This window comes from Euprymna scolopes, chromosome 9 (genome assembly GCF_053919585.1).
Source record: "Euprymna scolopes isolate OS-2025 chromosome 9, ASM5391958v1, whole genome shotgun sequence".
NCBI classification, from domain to species: domain Eukaryota; kingdom Metazoa; phylum Mollusca; class Cephalopoda; order Sepiida; family Sepiolidae; genus Euprymna; species Euprymna scolopes.
In genome coordinates, this window is record NC_136490.1 from 147,018,887 (window position 1) to 147,040,944 (window position 22,058).

At 34.5% G+C, this 22,058-nt stretch overlaps 1 protein-coding gene across 1 annotated transcript in view; it reads left to right on the plus strand.

The window, feature by feature from the left end:
• Positions 1–3,418: 3,418 nt before the first annotated feature.
• The window catches only part of LOC145284894 (carnosine synthase 1-like), a 32,858-nt gene continuing 14,218 nt past the window's right edge, over positions 3,419–22,058 (plus strand). Inside the window, exons 1-3 of the mRNA XM_080133967.1 lie at positions 3,419–3,824; positions 18,874–19,270; positions 20,397–20,788. Of these exons, the coding sequence (XP_079990093.1) occupies positions 3,678–3,824; positions 18,874–19,270; positions 20,397–20,788 (936 nt within the window). The 5' untranslated portion in view covers positions 3,419–3,677. The remainder of the gene's footprint in view (positions 3,825–18,873; positions 19,271–20,396; positions 20,789–22,058) is intronic.

The following is a 22,058-nucleotide window of genomic DNA, read 5'->3' on the forward strand; positions in this document are numbered from 1 at the left end:
CCTCACGCTGGCATTAACCAGCCATTCCTCGCCTGCGACTTTAAAGGTCCATCTTCTTCAGCGCGCACTTTGCTTCTGTTTCGGGCACGTATTATGTTATTTTTCTTTTTCTTATTGCGCCAACTCGCACACACTTTCTAATTTGCATATGTGCGTTTTTCGGCTACTGATGCTGCTCCTAATCTCTTCTCAAATCAGCTATCCTTCACTGCTGCTGATATTTTCCCGCGCACTCGTATGCACTATATTACACGAGAACTGGGATGTACCATTAAAACGAGCGACCTTTTGTGTTCCAGAGTTTATTTTTCTTCATAGTCACCATCATTCTCAATGCACTTTGATCGGCGACTAACTATGGCTGTGCATAGGAGTCCGTAGCGCACTTTGTCATACGAGAGTCGTTCCAAAAGTAAAGACTTCTATTTTTTTTAGCTAAAAACGTCGAAGGGCTACAAAAATGAGAGTAATGCGATTAAAACAACCGACCATTTTTTCTTCTAGATTTTTTTAGTTATCACTATTCTCAATGCACATTTGCCAAAAATTCAATAATCTATCTTTATTTCTGACGCACGTTTATGACAGAGGTTGCTTCTTAGTCTCACATATTCATTATCTGCAACAGAGAGATGAAACTTTGAAATCAAAAATCCATAAGTTCAGTTATCATAACAATGCAATTGGCAATTCTCTCTGATCCATTCGAGACATCACTTTTGGAACGGCCCTCATATAAATATTAGAGGTATACATGCCTTAGAATGGTAAAATTAATTTCTCGAACGGAATAGTTTTGTATCACTTTTGTAACTTGTTTCAAACATTAAAATCAAGATATAATACTAAGAGTTTTGTAGTTTTAGAGGGCATAATATAAAAATTAAAGTTTATTAGTTTTAGAAAGCATAATACAAACTTTAATTTTTTTTATTACGCTTTCTAAAACTTTTTTTTACGATGTTGATAAAAATTTATCCCATTTGGATCCCAGAAAATGCTAATGAACTTTTGTATAGACCGTTATTGTAATAAAGTTTCTGCGAACTAAGTCTTATGGTATCCGTTCGATGCACAATTATGTATTGATAGGGATTAATATTGATTAGTCTTTGATGCAAAAATGACATACATTTAACCATATTAAAATATCAATTTGGCACTAAGCACTCACATATCTATATATATATGTGTGTGTGTGTGTGTGTGTGTGTGTTTCTCTGTGTGTTTGTGTGTTTGTGTGTCTGTGAGTGTGATCTTGTTTGTGTGTATGTGCGCAGAAAGGGATCTACCAAACTACTCTGTTAATTTTTGGTCTACAGACTTGCAACTTGATGTATATGAGATTTGGACCCGTGGAACAAACTAATTTTGTTTTTAGTCGGTAAAAAAGCTTCTAAGAGGTAAATCTTGAAAGATTGAAAATTGTCAGGCGTAAGTCGACTTAATATGTACCCTATAATAATAAATAGTGAATTAGCTCTATAATAATAAATACGAAATCTAGATAAATTGAAATATTATATTAAAGCGTGTTTTACAATCGGGAAACATCGGGTGGATTGCTAGTATATATATAGAAATATATATATATATATATATATATATATATATATATATATAGTAAGTTATAAAATATATATGGCGATTAATTTTATAACTTACTAACTAGCTCTACCTACGTATTGAGCACTTTTGAAGTAAATACTTAAAGTTTACGCATAAATTTATACTTTCGTATATCAATTTATGTGAGTAAATGAAGTAGTCATATATATATTAATATATATATATGTGTGTATATATATATATATAAATATATATATAAATATATATATATATATATATATATATATGAATGACCTTGTGTGTGCGGAACGGCCTCTCCCAAACTACTCAGTCAATTTTTGGTCTACAAACTTGAAATTGGATATATAAGGGATTCGAACCTGTGGAACTAATTCGATTAGGTTTTTAATCGGTAACATTAGCTGCTAAGAGGTCAAAATTGAAATGTTGGAACTTGGCAGGCATAAGTCAACTTAATGTGTACACTCTACGCATGCTCAAATATACATTTATCTGTTTAAGTTGGTTAATTTATTAAGCTTAGATAAGCATGCTGTCTTAGCTAAAATGGTGGCGAATAACGCGGGAAAGCTAACTGTTTCTGGATTTGAGTCTACCTGATGGAACCCTAGTCATATTTTTATAAATTTTTAAATGACTTCTATATATTGGGTAAAATATAATCATTACTAGAGAACTTACTGCATAATGATGAATACAAAATTTGCGTGAATTAAAATATATTTAAACGTATTTTACAACCGTGCTAGTATAAAGATAAACGTGACATCCTCTGTGTGTGTGTGTGTGTGTGTGTGTGTGTGTGTGTGTGTGTGTGTGTGTGTGTGTGTGTGTGTGTGTGGAACGGTGTTTACCAAACTATTCTGCTAATTTTTAGTCTACAGATTTCAAACTTTATATATAAGGTATCGGTCCTGTGGAACAAATTCGAATTTATTTTAAACTGATAAAATTAACTTATAAAGAATCCGAACTCGGCATAAGTCTTCTAAACGTGTATCTTCTACGCATGCGTAAATATACATTTATACGTTTAATCGCGTTAATTTTTTAAGTTTTAAAATGCATATGGATTCAACTCAGGTGTCAACGAATAAGGTAACGCCGGGCAACGTACTAGTATACTATAAAAGTCACCTTGCATGTTTGTTGAACGGTCTCTACTAAACTACTCTGTCAATTTTTGGAACTTGAAACTTGATAGAAAGAGTATTGAGACCAGTGGAACAAAATCGATTTGGTTTTAGCCGATAAAAATAGTTGGTAAGGGTTATAAAATGACAAATTAGAACTTGGCACGCATAGTTCGACGTAATGGTCTACAGACTTCCACTTTTTACGCATCTATCTGTACGCATGCGCAAATATACATTTACATGTTTAACTGCATTATTTTGTCAAGTTTCGATGCTAGGTAATGGCACTCAAGTCATAAATATTTTTTACTTCTTTAAATCACTATTATAAATTGGATACAGTATAATAATCAATAGAGAATTGTTTCGATAATAATAAATACGAAGTTTATATGAATTAAAATGTCATATTTAAGCGCATTTTACGACCAGGCAACGCCGGGTAAACTATTAATACATACATACATACATACATACATACATACATACATACAGATAGATAGATAGATAGATATATATATATATATAGATAGATAGATAGATAGATAGATAGATAGATGTAGACACATAGAAAGATAGATTTATGTTTAAATAGCTCATTCAGATTTAAAAAAAAAAGAAAGAAAGAAAACAAATAAAGCAACTAGTTGTGTGATGTCAGAATGTGTAACTGCCCAATGAGAACAAGATCCGTGATAAAACGGCGGAAGGGGTGTAAAGAAAGCAATCGTCATTAAAGTCATGGAGCGGAGGGGGGGAGTGGATGCAACAAAAGCGCGCCTATAAATAGTTGTCAACGTTGCATTGTATTCAGTACACTCGTGTCTTTTGAAGTGGAAACTTGTCTTTCATATATTAAAAAAAAACTACGTGTAGTTCCACGCTAACTCGGCCACACGAGTCAAGAGCAACGTTAACCCTGCTTTCTCAAACAAGTCCACAAACAACAACATGAATGAAACACAACAGCAGCCGCAAAATCCAAACCTATCTCTGTCTCATATCATCGGTGATAAATTTGCAGCATCTTCCGGTATTCTACAACCGACCGTCCGTAAGTGTTGCCAAAATGAATACAACATTTACGAGGAATTGTTGGTGAGTTTTACATAACCTTTTCTGGCATTGTTCCCTCTTCAAAATCAACTTTGTATTACAAATTTATCCGAATTAAATAAGTTCTAGATAATTTTAATCATAAACAGATTAACCTGGATTAACCTTTCTCATCGCCGGTTAGTTTAAGGGCGGCATAGATCACAGGAAACGATCCAAGAGTCTTCCTTATACTTACAGATTACTAAGCGATATTGTCTTCTTGCTAAAACGACTAGGACATACAGTATTTCGAGACGGTCACCCACAAATCTATGAGCAACATTGCTTATCTTTGGTGATCTGTGTGAATATTGTCGTATCTATTTTTTATATGAGACAAAATTACCATATTACTCGTACCTCAATATTAACATATTTATTAAGATAGAGGTATGTAATTTTAATCTGAAGTAAATTTGTTATCGCCGGTCAGTATCTGGTCGACATAGATCACAACGAACGATCCAGGATTGTTTATTGTAGTTGCAAATAGGTTTGCATGCCTTCGGCTTGTAAGTCCACTCGAATTGGACTTTACACACAGCGCCTGTCCAAATTTATATGTTACAAAAGACCAGAAAGAAAAACACTGACACAGTCAGTTTCAACTCCAAAGCAAAAGGGAGACAATAACTGGTCGCTTATGTCAGACTCTCTTCAATCTTTCTATAAAACAGACGGTGCCGATGTTACAAATGTTTTTCTGATCTTCTGTAACATATATAAACAAATATTACGTCCTTACTTTGATATTTTCTTAATAAGCAAGCACTCAGCTGGGGTTCTCTCTCACTAATCTTACATAGTAAGAAGAGAGGAGGTGGTAGGTAACAGATTAGAAATGTGACGTCTAGAGATAAGTACATTGAGAAAGAAATAATTCGGTATTTGGGGTAGAGGGTAAACAGCAGAAATGTGGAGGGGAGAAAGCTGAAGAACTAAAGTGATCAAGATAGTATAAAACAAAATTGAGATTATCATATTATTGGATATAAGTGCATGTTCCTCTTCTGATGAGAAGCATTAGGCTTCGAAATATTTAGGTATAAAAAGCATGTGTATCCCATACCCCTAATGATATAATTCCCCTATTGAATGAACGATTATTTATATATATATATATATATATATATATGTGTGTGTGTGTGTGTGTGTGTGTGTGTGTGTGTGTGTGTGTGTGTGTGTGTGTGTGTGTGTGTATAATGAGGGTAGATAGAAGAGAAGACACATATATATACATGCAGTAAGTTATGAAATATGTGATATATATTTTCATAACTTACTACCTAGCTTTACGTATGTATCGAGCACTGTTGAAGTAAATACTGGAGATTTACGCATAAAATTATATTTTTGCATATAAATGTATGTGATTAAATGAAATATATATGTGCGTGTGTGTGTCTGTCTGTCTTTCTGTCTGTCTGTGTATTTGGGCATAATTTTTCGTTTAAGCAAGCATTGTTAAAAATAACAGAAGTATACTGCTTGATTATACTTTTTTTTATTTTTTTCGATTATTTTAATGATTTTTATGTTGAAATCAAAAACGTTAATGTATGTTCCATACGTATCACGAACGGTTTCGATTCCTCACGAAATCTAACTTATTTATGTGTTTTCTGGAACAGTGTGAAAAAGTTATCTCGGTAACTAATTAACTTCATGCATCCGTTTTACAGTTACCTTTTGAAATTCATTTCTTTCCTCCAGGTTTTTGTTCATTTGCTTTTTATCACCTGATGATGATTCGCCACAGAATAAAAAATGTATGTGATACATATGGAGCATACTTTAATTTCTTATTATTTTAACATAATAGGATAATTAAGAAAAACTGTCAAAATAAAGAAAGGTATAATTAAGTAGTATTTTTCTGTTAATTTAAACAATTTTTGCTTATATATCTATATTTATATCTATATGTGTCTATCTATCTATCAATCTATCTATATATATATATATATATATATATATATATATATATATATATATATCTTTTCCATTTGCCGAGCGGTCTTTTTAATTTCAGCAGGCATATTATATAAAATGGGTCCCAAAAGTTGTTGTTCAGCCATATTCTTCTCAAGCGCTTTCTATCAGTGCATCCGATTATTATCAGAAGAGATTGTTCTTTTTCTTTTTCTTTTCCTTTGCCGCTTGGTGTATTTATAATTTTTTCGGCAAATAGAAAAGATATCCAGAAGGATCGAAAAAAACAATAACTCTGTCGTGTTCAGTCAGACGTGCTTGAATAATGACTTGCTGCCAATATATATATATATATATATATATATATATATATATATATATATATACTAGCAAAAGTACCCGTCGTTGACTGGGTTCAACAAGAGCCTACATAATATGGATTTATGAAAGTATGATAGGTTATGAAAAGGAAGGGTTGTAAGGAGATAGCTTCGAATTTGGGGCTATCAAAACCAAAGCAAAATATGATGAAAGTAAAAATAAACCCCATAATTTATTATACCATACCCGTTCACACTGAAACACTTATCACAATATTCTGTGAATCTATATTAAAAATTCTTGTTAGACTTTGTGACATATTCCCATTCTATGGAGGCCAGGCGCGAACAAACACCCCATAATTTTATTATACCAGATTTCTTCAAACTGAAACATAATTATCAAAGTATACTTACGCAGATAGATATGAAAAGTCTTTATTAAAGTGTGTGCCTATTTCCATTCTATGGAGGCCAGGCGCGAACGCAGACCCCACAATTTTTATTATACCATCCCTACTTAAGTTAAAACATACTTATCAAAGTATTATTATGTACATCTATATCAAAAACACTTGTAAACGTTTTTTTTTTATTTTTTAAATGTTTTATTTCCATACTTTGTGGACCAGGCGCATACGCAGACCCCCACAATTTTAACGTAAATACCCCCGACAAACCCGACAAGCAGCTAAATCCCACCCCTTCACAGTAGAGATCTCTAGATGTAAGAGAGCCTTCTACTCCAGTAGTTTCTTCCCCAGAACCGCTAGATTTTGGAATTCCTTTCCGGGTCCTTGTTTCCCCAACTGTACTGACATGCAGAAGTTCAAGTGTAACGTGAACCGACATCTTGCTGCCCAACTCTCTTCATAGTCCTCCTGTAGCTTATGTCCCTGATAGTAGCTCTCTACATCAAAGTGGCAAAGTGCCTTGTTTGGGGTGAAAATGTAATTAAAAAAAATTTTTAAGGATACCATGTTTCGGCGATGGGACAGGGGTTGGAGTTTAGTTGACTGAATATTTTACTTTGTTTAATCATTCTTATTACTAAGCTAGATACTGGCGGTATAAAATCTATTAATTTGAAGATAAGATATTCTTAAAAACATAATGCTCCCAAAATACATATAAATTTACATGTGCTATTTTTATGTAGCATACGAACTATTTGAAACGAAAAGAGTTTTTCATCAAACATTTTTAAATAAATATTCTATGCTCAATTTAAATATATAAATTCAGAAATGTAGCTTGTGTTCCTCTTTGTTCACAATTTAATTCTAACTCCTTTGGATATATCAAATGTTTATTTTTTTTTAATTCCTCGTTATTATTTATTTATCATTTATAAGGCAGTCAATAAATCTCCTGCAGCCATGATAATTATATGTTCTAGGCATATTATGTTTTTATTAATGATGACATATATATTCTAGCCTATGTAAATGTCCAAAAAGATCTAAACCCATTGGAATGCCTACAGTTTAAAGTAATATTTTATTTCGTATTTGCAAATAGCTCTCTTTAATAAGATGACTTATAAGTATTTTTAAACTACTTTTAGAAACATTAGTATTACCATTCTTTTATTAACATAATTTACAGAATGCCAACATCAATATATTACATATAAATAAGCCCCCGGGGAATTTCCACAGGTCCCGCTAGTCATTATTATTTACACACGAGAAATTTAACATAAGTAATTAACAATGATTGCTAACTGACCATAAAAAGTTTGACTGACAACAAGTTTCTTTCCACTCCTTTCAATAACTGTTGTAAATCGTTTTGCGTCATCGCAACAGTTGTTTACTATTGTATTCCCGCTATTTGTGATCCCTGTTTTTTTTTCTGGAATCTGAGTGGCAATAAGCCGCCTAAAAGTTCAGTATCCTTCCAACTTTCAGTCTTTTCATCCCCCATTAACCCTTCACGTCCACTTTTATGTTGTTCTACTCATATTTGTGCTTTGTTTCTATCACGATATCCATGTGGCTAGTTAGTTTTCCTGGTTTATGTTAATTGGTTTTTGCATTGGATGAATTTCCTTAAAATTGTAATTGTTTTACTTGTTGACGCACGTTGAATGGTTTTAGTCTTTCCTTTGACATCAATTTCTTCCAGTTGTTTTGTTATAGTTTTTTTTTTTTTCGGGACTGATCTTGGTGCGCTATGACTATTGCTATTATATTGATTGAGTTTCATATTTCTTTCAGTTCTCTGGAAATTTTTATTATTTGTACTCACTAGGAGTTCTCTCACAATTCACCATAAGAGATTACTCACTGATAACAACGGGTTGTGTTCGCTGGAGTCTAGATAACAACAAATCTCCTGGAATTTCTAATAATCTCCACCTCTTTTGATAACCTTTGCAAATGAATTTACGTTATCGCAACAGCCCCTTGCCATGTGACTTCTTGCTGGCAACGACCGTTGGTTTTCACTGGAATGTGTGTGGCAACATTCATAAACTGCGACTACAATTCTCAATGCACTTTTGTCAGGAACTCAATTCCGCATCTTTGCTTGACGGGGGTTGCTTTCTTACAAGATCACACCGTTAATATCTGCAACAGAGAGATGAAACTTTCAGGTTATTAATGCAAAACTTCTGTCATCATAACAAGCAACTTTGTCTTCTTGGCTTTGATATCTCTGCTTTAGGCGCTACTCGATAGAACACTCACTCGAATGAATATCAATGTAGATTCTATGCAACTTCGTCACGCGTGGTTGAATAAAGTGTCCTGAAATAATTGGTCAGGTCGAATAAATATCTTGATATGACAAAATTACGCTGTTGAAGAAAATAACAATACAAAATATAAACCTTCACAAACATTTACAAATTCACAAACAATCTTGTTGAAAAGACAAGGACAAATACATTCTTTTTCTTCTATTTTTCTGCTTTTTGCTTTTCCTGTATATGAATTGAGCTCGGCAAAACCAATGCATGGCGAGGTACTGTGTGCATTACACGAATCATGTATCCAGCAGACGTAGTCGAAATTTCATAAAAGGAAACCTAGTTACGTAATTGTGCGTTTAAACATGATCTGGTAAGCTGGTACATTATTCAGATAAATAAGCACATTATTATACTATGATTAATTCGTATTAATTATCTAATTTATAAAACTCACTATGTCTGTCTGTCTGTCTCCATTTTTTTCAAAGAGCATCTATTCCGAAACGCAATGTCGCAGATCTGGGTGAGGCGGGTCAAATGATTCCATTTTTATGGCCCAATTTTTATGAGTTTTTAGTCTGTAATAATAGTTGCTAAGGAGTCAAAATTGAAAAAAAGTTGAACCTTTGCATGCGTAAGTCGACTAAATATGTTATTGGTATGCTTGTGCAAATATATACATTCAAACGTTGAAGTCGGTTCATTTTTTACTATTTCATATCCGTCTGACAGTAGTTCAAATGATAACTTCATGCAGAAGAGATGTTGCTAACTTCTATTTACTGTGTCCTTATTGTTATGGTAGGTGGTCCACTCGGTTCCCTCTTTGGTTTCTCCTTGTAAAACATCCACAACGAGAATATGTTTGGTTTTAGATTATTGTCTAAAAAAATCAAACTTTTTAATCCTTATCCTCGATTGCTCCCCATTTTTTTATAAGCGGTGATCAATCAGTACAAAAACGCAAATAAGTAGATATAATGCTATACACTAATAACTGTGTATTGAATAAAATAACTATTTTTTAATCAGTCAGTAATAATTGGTTTTATAAGGTGAATGATTTGTTAGATGGCTCTAAAACTTTTAGAGCATTTTACGAATCGCTCATTGCGTCAAATCAGTTTTTATTACTAACAAGCAGAACCAGTGTAAGGCAGACGTATGCCCCCCATCCCACCTGTAAAAAAACAAACAAACCGCTGTTGTTAGTGGGAGCCACTACCGACCCAGTATAATTGTGAGCACTGGCGCTCGTGGCCAAAATGAATGTACCGGGGCGAAGTACCGACGCATTCCAAATATATTTATATATTGAATTAGCTTCCAAATAATTAAGTATATTTTCTAATTATTTCTTCCTGTAGAAAAACAATATTAAGGAATATTAATAAAGGAAATATGTAGCGTAAATACAATTATTAGCAAAAAATAAGTTTGTTTTATTTCGTTCAATAAATTACTGAGTTTATCTTTCGCCAGGATTAAAAAAAAAAACGCAAATATGTGGGAGCTAACATCTTCAATTTAGTTGGCAAAAATAAGTTTGTTTTAGTTCGTTCAATTTTTCGCCAGAATAAACAAAATGTCATTGTCGTTGTCGTTGTCGTCGTCAAAGAAAACGGCGATATTTGTTTATTTTAAGTTTTTAGAAATAATCTTAATATAAAAGTCACAAATATTTGGGAGCTGGACTTTCCAATGTATAAATACATATGTTATGCGTAGTTGTGAAACATCACCAGTGGACAGTTAGTGTGTTTTATGTTAAAAGAAATCAGTTTTAACACTTCGTTGTCGTAAATATGCCTCCTAGTGACGCCGTATTGTAATGTTATTAAGCGTTCAGTTATGAAGCGAATAACTAGATTCCGGAATATGAGAATTTTCAAAGCTCAGCCAATCAGAATGGACGGAATTTGGCGAAGGAAAGTTTATTATTTATGGATCAAAAATAGGAAAAGTCATGTTATCTCTATGTATATATGAGCCAGTTTTGATCGGTATAATCGTAGAACATGTAGAATTGTTTCCGGCGAAAACTGGTAGTAGTGGTAAGCCTAAATATTTATAGAGAAAAATAGGGACTCCTTCCTCTATAGATGTTGTGATTATGATGGTGTTGCTCGTTCGATGCAATGTAGCATTTTCTTATCACGACTGAATGAGCCCAAAATGGTGTTCGAAAGCTACATAAGATAGTGGCTAATAGGCCAGATGTACTGAATTTGTATGTGGCATCTATTGTTGCAAACCTACGGTACTTTGGTCCAAAGGGGAATTTCTGCAGTCATTTTATTATAAGAGATGAGGGGACAATTCCAATAAAATTCCAGATTCCGTTCTAAATTCTCGATTCCGATACATTTACTGATTTCGATTCCGATTCTTTTTTAATCTCTAAATATGTATGTATAAATGTATAAATACAGTTTTTTGGAAGATGATCTATAGATGCTAGTTTAAAATCAATAAATATTTATCATTTCATCATTAGTATTAGCGATGAAAACTTTTGTTTAAAGCAAAAACAGACAAAAAATATCAATTAAAAGAATCGTTTTTGGCATTGGAAAATAGACGCAATTTTTCTGATTTTGATACTGAATCCGATAACCTAAAAAGTTCTGAACTTTATGATTCTTGATTCTGATTACTTGATTCAACGCTAATTATTACTCATTAAAACCACGTATTTTATTCATTTATTATAATGCTTTTTTTTCTGAGAACGCATCGAACACTAAGATTGGTATATAACATCATGTAAACTTTAGTTATTCCACTTTTATTTGAAAATAATTGTTTCTGTCCATCTCAAATAAAAATATCGAGAAAGGCGCTTAAGAAAGATGATAAAAAACGGCAAGTTTAGTTTCAACTGCTGTATTTGTTGCTTTTTCTTATCATAAATATTTGATCCTCTCTAGAGAGCAGTCAAATAAACTAAAAACAATATTTTTAGTTATGGGTTGTGAAATGTGCTTTTCTTTGGAGATTGAGTCGTCTAAGATTTGTTTCTATTTATGATCATTTGAACTCGCTGTTCTATAACCAACCGTGGATTTCCCACCGGAATGAGCTGCTGTTTTCTCTGTAAGTTGAGTGACACGAATTCTAATAAAGTTTCTTATGACAGACTCGATGGTGAATGTTCAATTGTTCCCTTACCCATCAACGTTAACTTCGCTTAGACCAACCGATGTGAGTACCTTTGGGTGTTTTCTTTGGTGGGGCTCAGATTATAGCATTTTCTTATGTATTAATACATCTAATCTAAGCCATGGTACAGAACAAAACAAAATGCGTACAGAGATCTCGACTGGTAAAGAATTTGTGTATCTTTTGATTTCTTCTGTTTTGTTTGTTTACTTTTCTGCAAGTGAAAAATCATCTTTATTCTTGATTTACAAATTAAAAATAAACATAAACCCTGAAAAAAGACAAAGTGAAATTGGAATCAATAGGCGGATTAGAACCATATTACTTATTTTGAATATTCGTAATAAATTTAATCAAATGATGGTAGAATCTGAATATTTTTACAGAAATTACTCCAAACAAGGCATGAAACCACTTGATGTCAGGAGCTAAAAAATACTACTTTAAGGTCGAAGGCAATCCAACGATAATCGTTATACAGATAGATTCCGCACAAAATAACCGCAATTGTTTCTCTTTGTTTGCGCTGTGTGATTTTCTTTAATATGTCAGTTGTTTTCAACATTACCATGTTTTTATTGTAGTAATCCTTCCTTTTATTCGAATGTATTTTCAGATCTTTTCTATCTGTTCTAAAATTATTGGCATTACAGTAGTTTTTCAGTTCCATGGTTCCGTCAGGGTTTTAGCATGTTATACGCATTATTACTGGCCTCTTCAGCTTAACTTTGTGATAAGTTGGTACGGTAAAAATCTTATATTTCGTAGTTTATTGTTCCTTCTCGTTCCTATTATCATGGGTTGTCTTCTAGCTTTGATAAGTTTGTCTGCTTATATTCCATTGTCCCAGAGAATGTAATGTCTCCCGTATCCAAATACTACAGTTACTGAGAATATCTTACAAGAAACCACAATATGTTTGGACCATTTGTCTCTATATTCAAATTGTATCGTTTACACAATTCAGAGAAGACTACTTCTTAATCCAGTCACGTCTATTTTTTATAGTTCTTATTGCGTCAGGCGCCTGCATTTATTCATATGGCACTATCGCTCACTGGGGAGAGTAACTTAGTTCGTTCGGATCGTGGGGACGTTTCTGGGACGTTTGTAATGTCCTAGGCACGGCGATCAGCTCACTAGATGTGAACTACGGTGAAATGATAGGCACATCTTTAGATCGAAGGGTTGGTACGACATCGGCTACGGCTGCTTGACGGGTATTGTCGTTGATAGGCGTCATTACTGGCAGGATTTTCATTGTCACTAATGGCAGAGATGATTGCACTGGAATTGAACCCTTGTATGCAATAAGCGACACACATATCTCTTTCACAACAATAGAAATTTATTTAAACATTAACGAAGAAGCATTTCATTTACCTTCAGGGTCCCGATTTCAACTTTACGTCCGTGGCGAACAACGATCGGATCCAAACTGAATTACAATTCCTCGTGATAAAAAAAACGATAGCGAGAAAGAGAAAAAGAGATAAACGGACACATATTAAAAACAAAGAAACTGAAATGTTATTTTGTCCTTAAAATTTCCGCGCGTAATTAGTTCATTTTATAAATAAGCTTTCCTTGACCCTTTGTCGTACTGTTTTTCACAGTGTTTATCAAGCTTACTGTATTTTATAGTTTCTACATCTCTAGTCTTTAAATTGCGTGGCATATGCCATTTATTATATAAAGAACAGTTGTCTGTGTGTTTGTATGCCAAGGTAAAACTTAAAAAATACCAAAGAAATCCCTACAAAGTGCGTAAACCCGGAAAAATAATGCCTAAAATTAAACCGGAAACCCAGAAAAATAATATCTAAAATTAAAAACAAAATTCATTCTTTGGGCGTCCATTGAATATTGTCAAGAATTAAAAACGCTTTTTAATGTTATCATTTATTAATACAGCCCAGGAAATGAGTCTGTATTTCTTTTTCAAATTAAAAGACGCTAACTCCGGATTTAATTTAGCGTTTCTTACCTATTGTAATTTCTCTACAAGGAAAAGGGAGTGGAAAAACTTTAGTTTTAGTAGTAGAAGCATCTTTCATTTTATTTTGCGTTTTCAGTAGCGCTCCGGAGGCTTCCTAAACTTTATTGTTTCGCTTCTCAAAAAAAAAAAAAGGAACGTCTCTTCTAGGGGTGAAGGAGGGTCAGAAACTTTACACTCTTTAACATCAGTCGAAGTAGCTCCAGTTCTCTCCAAACTCTACAACAAATGTCTTAATGAATCATGCTTTTCGGGCTGTTGAGAAACTGCTTCTGTGGTACCAGTATTCAAGAATTCTGGCGAAAGAACTGACCCATCAAATTATCGCCCCATTAGCCTCCTCCCACTTTTCGCCAAAATATTTGAGACCATAATTAACCATGCTCTAGACCGGCACCTTACAGATGCTAAACTTCTGAATGACAAACAATATAGATTTAGACAAGCCCGTTCCACAGCAGACATCCTCACTGTAATCTCTGAACGTATATACCATTCACTGGACAAAGCGGGGGAGGGCAGAGCGGTAGCTTTTGACAGGGTATGGCATGAGGGTCTCCTCAGGAAAATTAGATCATACGGTATCACTGGTAGAATACTTAACATAATTAAGTCGAGGTTGTCCTCGACGGTCGTACATCTAAACAGTGTGATATAAATGCGGGAGTGCCTCAGGGGTCTATCCTTGGACCTCTTATTGTTCCTAATATTTATTAATGACCTCCCCGACGAAACTGTCTCTGAGATGGGTATATATACTGATGACACCACACTCTATAACAGGCATAACAGGAAAACAAATGAACACATAACTAAAGAAATGGCAAAAACACTAGAGGATGACCTCCAATCTGTAGTGGAATGGGTACATAAATGGATGGTCACATTCAATGCTGCCAAGACTAAACTGGTTTCATTCAATAATTACAAGAAACCTTCTCTGCCACCAATAGCAATGGCCAGTGACTCCCTGTCTGAGAGTACATCTTTCAAACTGCTTGGCCTAACGTTCACAGGAAACATGAGTTGGAACAATTATATTGAAAACATTGCGAGAGCCGCTGCGAAAAAGGTAGGCTCTCTCTACCGTGCTAGAAAACTACTGACACCTGAAAGTATCATGTACCTCTATAAGGCCACCATTCGCCCATGTATGGAGTATTGTTGTCACATTTGGGCTGATGCATCTGCTGCTAGTTTCTCGCTCCTTGACAAAGTTCAAAAGAGAGTCGCCAATCAGATAGGCTCTGAACTGGCATCTAAGCTTCAGCCTCTGTCCCATCGACGAAACGTTGCATCTCTCTGTCTGTTCTACAAGTATTTTAATGGTGAATGCTCTGACGAACTGCAGACACTTGTGCCCCCACGACGTAGACACCCTTGACAAACCCGACAGGCAGCTAAATCCCACCCTCACACAGTAGAGATCCCCAGATGTAAAAGATCGTTCTACTCCAGTAGTTTTTTTTCCCCCAGAACCGCTAGACTCTGGAATTCCATCACAGGTCCCTGCTCCCCTAACTGTACTAACATGCAGAAGTTCAAGTGTAACGTGAACCGAGATCTTGCTGCCCAAATCCCTACATAGTACCCCAGTAGTTGCTGCCCCTGATAGTAGCCCCCTACACCAAAGTGGCAATGTGCCTTGTTTGGGGTGAAAATGTAATTAAAAAAAAATCTAATTAGTTTTTTTATCGCACCGAGCAACGCCGGATAACCCTACTAACCTTCATTAATTATGAGTCCTCGATCCTTTTTTTTTCTTCCTTTTTATATAGAGTCAGTTACTGTCATCCTTCGAATATAAGTTCCTTGTATATATTCATAAGTTTCCTCGTTATTTGTATTTATCGTCCATTTTTATCAAAGAATAGTTAGTATCGTATCAGGAGTATCATCCAGTAAATTTTCTTCTCTTTATATTGTTTCGGATATATACTTTACTTTCAAGAGGTTTTCTCTTTCCTCTGAAGTATTCTCCTATTATCTATGTCGTCTTTATTATTATATAGTGACATCTTCAATAATTCACAGGTGTTTATAAGTATCACGCCCGTTAAGTGTTCTTATCGCGTTTGTAAAGTGTTCTTTTATCACGTTAGTTAAGTATCCATGTTCTTCCTTTCCTCTCTTACCCTCCCCCTCCTCTTCTTCTTCTTCTTATTATTATTATTATTATTATTATCAGTAATAGTGGCAGTAGTATTAGTATTAGTTATTCACTGACTAGAAGTTTTTACAGCAGTCCTTATCAATGATATCTTGCTAAACAAAAACCATGCGGTGTTCTTTAAAGTCTGAGTACCAGGAAATATCCCAGTATATCAATATTTCCACGTGTTTTCGCCACCATTGCAAGACAACGGATGCTCTCACATCAGGCCTTCATCATCGATTCTATCTGATAAAACGGGCGGTTTTTTGTTAGAAGCTGATTGATAATAAGCCTCCACAAGATTCCTGTGCTCTTCGAATTCTTCAAATGAAAACTGGTTAGCGTTCTTCTCCTCAATCTTTCTACCCTTCTCGGTCCTTAATGATTATTATTACTAGTAGTAGTAGTAGTAGTAGTAGTAGTAGTAGTAGTAGTAGTACTCACTAGGAGTTCTCACAGAGGCCATCATCAGCAATTACTGATAATAATCGGTTTTGTTGCTTTGAGTTTGTTTCAGTGTATGATATGTAATGAATTTTCGGTAATTTTCAAGATTGCTATGTTCAGTTAATAATAAGAGAAATATAAAGAGGTCATTACTCTTTCAGCGGCAATGTGGACAAAAGTCAGTACGCAGGCAGCGTACTGTAATTAACAGGTTCTAATGCACGGACAAATTTGACAAAAATCTACTTAAACGCTGGCCGTAAGAGTTAACAAAAGCTCGCAGCTTACCAGTGTGAACATAATTCCACTTATAATCTAACAGAGAAGACAAATATCGACATGCATGCAAGTTACTAGAGTCGACAGAATTCGTTAAACATTGTTAAAACTATGTAGTTTCAAATACAACAATTAAATACATAGTTACAGCTATATATTTTTTTAAATACGAGCACATATATTATTAAATCTATATCATTTTAAAATATAACTAAATACATCATTACAGCTGTACAGTAACAAATCCAATAATTAAATATAGTATAATATAGTACGCCAATTAAATACATTGTTACATTATGTAATTTTAAATACACAATTATAGAAACACATTCTTACGGCTATATAATTTTAAACATAATTATTAAATACTCTGCAACCGCTATATCATTTTATATGCGATAACTATATAAGTATAATTATAATAATTACAACTGTATGATTATGATTACAATAATTAAACTCATTGTTCCAATTATATAGTTTTAAATACATTTAAATATATACAGTTTTACATGTTTATAATTACCATTTTAGAAATGCTGTCTAAATAAATGCTATAAATTTGCAATGGATGCAATTTTATAAGTATGTACTATCAAATACAATCGATTGAACTGCCCAAATTACATTTAATTTAGCTTTTAATATGCCTTTTCACGGTATTTTGTTTCTTTACATTCTGTGATTGTTTGTGTAAACCGATGTTGGTTGGTTGTTTTTGTTTTACGGCATATCAATCCTTTTCAGATTATTTAATGCCGAATCCAAAGATTTTGAAGAAAAACTTTTTAATAGAATATATTTGTTGTTTTCACGTCGGTTTCTATTTAACCCATAGTTGGGACCCTAACAGGTACTACCACTCCGGGTCAGAGTGGACCTGGGAGCAATGGTAATTAAAGGATGGCTCCACTCTCCCCAAAGCCCACAAGCTGGGGCCTCACCACTGGATATAGTTTAAGGTCATATCCAGGACCGTGTAAACCGAGAGTCAATACAACATATTTTGTTATGAATAAAAACTTTTTAGATGTACGAGGTACTTTAATAAGTTTCAAGATTTTTTTTTCGTATGGACACTTTTATTGATAGCACAACACATGAAACTCTAGTTCGCTTCGAAGTAATCTCCTTCGGTCGCAATGTACTTTATGTACCGTTCCAACAACTTCTGGAAGACCCCATAGAAGTCCCCTTGTGTAAGCGTGTAAATAACCCTTGCCACGCCCTCTTTCATTTCTTCAATTATCTTATAACGATAACCGCTTAAGTTTTCCTTGAGATAAGGAAATAACTAAAAGTCACTGGGAACAAGATCTGGAATATAGGGAGGATGGAGAATTGTCTTGATGCGCATCTTGGTCAAATAGTCTGCGACACGGATAGAGTTGTGGACTGGTACATTCGAGCAAATCTTCCGCATCTTCAGTTCCTCGCGAATAATTGTGTGGACAGTTCCTACACTGACATCAAACTGTGCACTTATTGTCTCTATAGAAACATGACGGTCCTTATCCATGAAATTCTTTATTTGGCCAATCAATTCTGGTGTTCTGACTTCCTTACTCCTCCCACACATCTCATCATCCCTTACAGACTCCCTGCCTTCCTAAAATCTCTTATGCTACTCAAAACCTGATACTTGATTCATGTAAGATTGTCCAAAAACAGTCTGAAGCATTCCATGCGTTTATATGGCATTTTTCCAAGTTTAAAATAGAATTTTATTTCATACTGTTCTTCTCAAGTGTCCTCCTGTCCAGATTGCAATTTTGAAATTCGTCAGCTGTGACAACCAGATTTAGTAAAGTGTATTCACATTCCAGCTGTAGCTGTTGATTTTAACCTTAAATCATAAAAATTGGTCAGTCATCTCATAAGATGTATAGCAATAACATACTGAATTTTCAAGAGTCTACAAACATTTTCAATTCATGTACAAAAAAGCTTGGAAACTTATTTAAGGCACCTAGTAACATAACATTCAGTAAAGGGTTTAAAATGTAAACCAAGTTTCTCTGACCGATTAAAAAAAAATTCTGCCTTCGTTTCAGCTCAATGAGTCCAACGGGATGGAAGATTACACAGCGCCGTTATGGCAGAAGAAGACGTGGAAAGTACCACATGGTCTGTGCGGTCCTTTGGCATCATCGAAAGATGATAATCAACTGACGCGTTTCTATGAAGCTCTGCAACACACATTATACGAAACAGGACTTCCGGAAACAATTGACCTTACCGGAGTGTCAAAAAAACAATCTTGTGACCAGGTGACCATCGGGATACTATCATCTCCAGTTGAGTGTATGAGCAACTTATTGGCTGGAGGGGAGCTGTGTCCCGGAGACATGCTTCTAATAATGTCTGACACTTGGTGCAGTAAACAAACGTCGCCTATTCTGCCTAATAAGTACTCATTATATGTACATCAGGCTGTAACATTCTATGAAGGTAAGTACATATTTGTAGCATATTTGATGCATGGTAGAGTGAGTTCGAACTACAGTAGCGTCTGATAAAGACTTCAATCATTTTATTAATTTTTGTAATAATAGGTGAAATGATAAAATTGTCGCCTCAGAAAAGACGGCACGATTCCATTTTCGTTTAATAAAAACCGGTTTTCTTTTTTGTTACAGATCATGTACTAGTTGGCCAGAGCGATAGAAACCTTCTGTCATGTCTGAAAGTGACACAATGTTCAAAAAGCGAGGTCGGAGATGCTCCGCTTTACAACTCATGCTCTTTACCGATCCAAGTTATGACAACAGGACCATTACCAGCCCCCACAAAATTCACTGCTAGATTTCCACGAATAACAAGGACGTTTCCAGGGTGAGGAAAACAACTTTTCCAGCCACGGTTATGGTGTTTTGTGTGGTTTCAAGTAAGCGGCACATCATGTCACCTCACATCTTTGAAGTCGGCTTGAAAATCAACACCAAAGCGTTCCTGGATGTGCTTAAGAATGTGGTGATCCTCTAGTGCAATCAGGTGGTTCCTCGCTTGTGAAAAAAGCATGCTCCCAGTTCCTGACCCGTATCGAGGTGATGATTGAGGCTGAAGGATGACTACATTGACTAGATGTCAGCTCTCTTACATAATCAAGTTACCTGAATTTAATTTTTTTATAAGAGTTTTCAAATAAAGATGTAGTGTTGTTTTCTTTAGGGCGACAGCTTTATTGTTTCACCCTGTACATAACAGATTTAATATAACATTTAAAGTTATCTTGTCAGATTTTTAAAGTCGAACTCAAATAACGATCTTTAACTATCGATATTTAATACAGACTACCCTATTTTCTTATATTATTATTTGCACGATTATATTTTGTTTCGCTTCAGTTTTCTTTTCTGGAAATACTTATTCCTACTAAGAAAACTGTTTATATGAATACATGCTTCTTTACACACTGAAACAGATCAAAGGTATTTAATTGTGTGCGATTATACTGGGTTCTTTGCCTGAAGTACTTCATATATATATATATATATATATATATATATATATATATATATATATATATATATAAATTTAAATATTTCAACAACTGCTTTCTCGTTTCTTTATCCAGGTGGATATTCCTTTTTGGAAAGATACGACCCTCCACGCAGGGTGACGTATTTTGTTAACTATTTCACCGATGCCTGCACGGGAGGCGTTTGCTGCGAGGGCGAGAAACTGGAGAAGGGTCTTGACTGTCCGATGAGCAGTTCCTTGAAGCTGAACCAGATCGTCGATGACAAATTGTACACACGGATTCTTCTGGGCAAGGCTGGCGTGGGTTACCCGGTTACACTGGCCTTCCGTTACAAGGCCATCGGTTCATACGAGAACGAAAACGAAATCTCCAATATCACTGTCGTTCGAATCGATGATGGAGCTTGTCATTCTGCGTCAAAGAATTTGGTGAGAAATGCCATCAGCAAATTTATCACAGAAAATAAAAATTCTGCTTACAATAAGGTAAATAAATAAGGTTTAAATATATATATATATATATATATATATATATATATTACCTTTTTCTTGGCTTGTTTTTAGATTCTATTAATAAAATACCACATGTACCTTTAATTCTTTAATATAAAATTTGTTTTTTTCTTTCATACGATTATAACTCCGCCAATATGTAAACAAAAGGGGCGTAATTCATCTAAACTTGAAGCAGTATTAGCACAGCTTAATATCATAAAACAAAACTAGACACCTCCAAAGCGCATAGACCTGATCTCATCCCTACCATACTAATTAAAAACTGCTCCGTTGATCTAGCCTTTATAATCTCCAAACATTTTGACAAATGTCTATTTGAATGTTGATTCCTTATAGCTAGAAAATTGTCGCCGCTGTACCTATATTCAAGAATTCTGGCCAAAGAACTGATCCGATCAGTTATCGCTCTATTAGTCTTCTCTTCTCTTTGCTAAAATGTGTAAGTCAAATTCTAGTTCACCATATTATAAATATTAAGCTTCTTTCTCAGCAACAGTGTGGATCTAGGCAATCCCGTTCTACTGCGGATGTTTTAACCGTCATCTCTGAACACATATACTATGCAGTGGATAAGACAGGGGAAGCTAGTACTGAAGCCCTTTTTAAAGCCGTTGACAAGGTCTGGCATAAAGAGCTTCTCATGAAAATGAATTAAATTCTATGGCATTTCTTACGTTTAGTGTATGCGTATTTATAAATATATGGAATAATAAAGGTCCAAGTATTGACCCTTGGGGTATACCTGCATTAATATCATATTCTTTAGACATACGACTATCGGGGACAATCTGACTTTTTCTTGTCTAAGAAATATATGCTTGTCTTGAGTGAATACTCAAGACAAGCATATCTTTCTTAGACAAGAAAAAAAATCAGATTGCTTGTCTTGAGTGAATACTCAAGACAAGCATATCTTTCTTAGACAAGAAAAAAAATCAGATTGTCCCCGATAGTCGTATGTCTAAAGAATATGATATTAATGCAGGTATACCCCAAGGGTCAATACTTGGACCTTTATTATTCCATATATTTATAAATACGCATACACTAAACGTAAGGTACGTAATTCATGCAAACTCGAAGCAGTATCAATAATATAGCTTGATAATAAAAATAAACAAAACGTTATTTTACGGAAGGCGTTCCAAAAGTAATGTCTTCAGTTTTTTATTTCACTCAAATCGATTAAAGGGGATTACGTTGCATTGTTATGATGACTGCACTGATGCATTCATGGCCT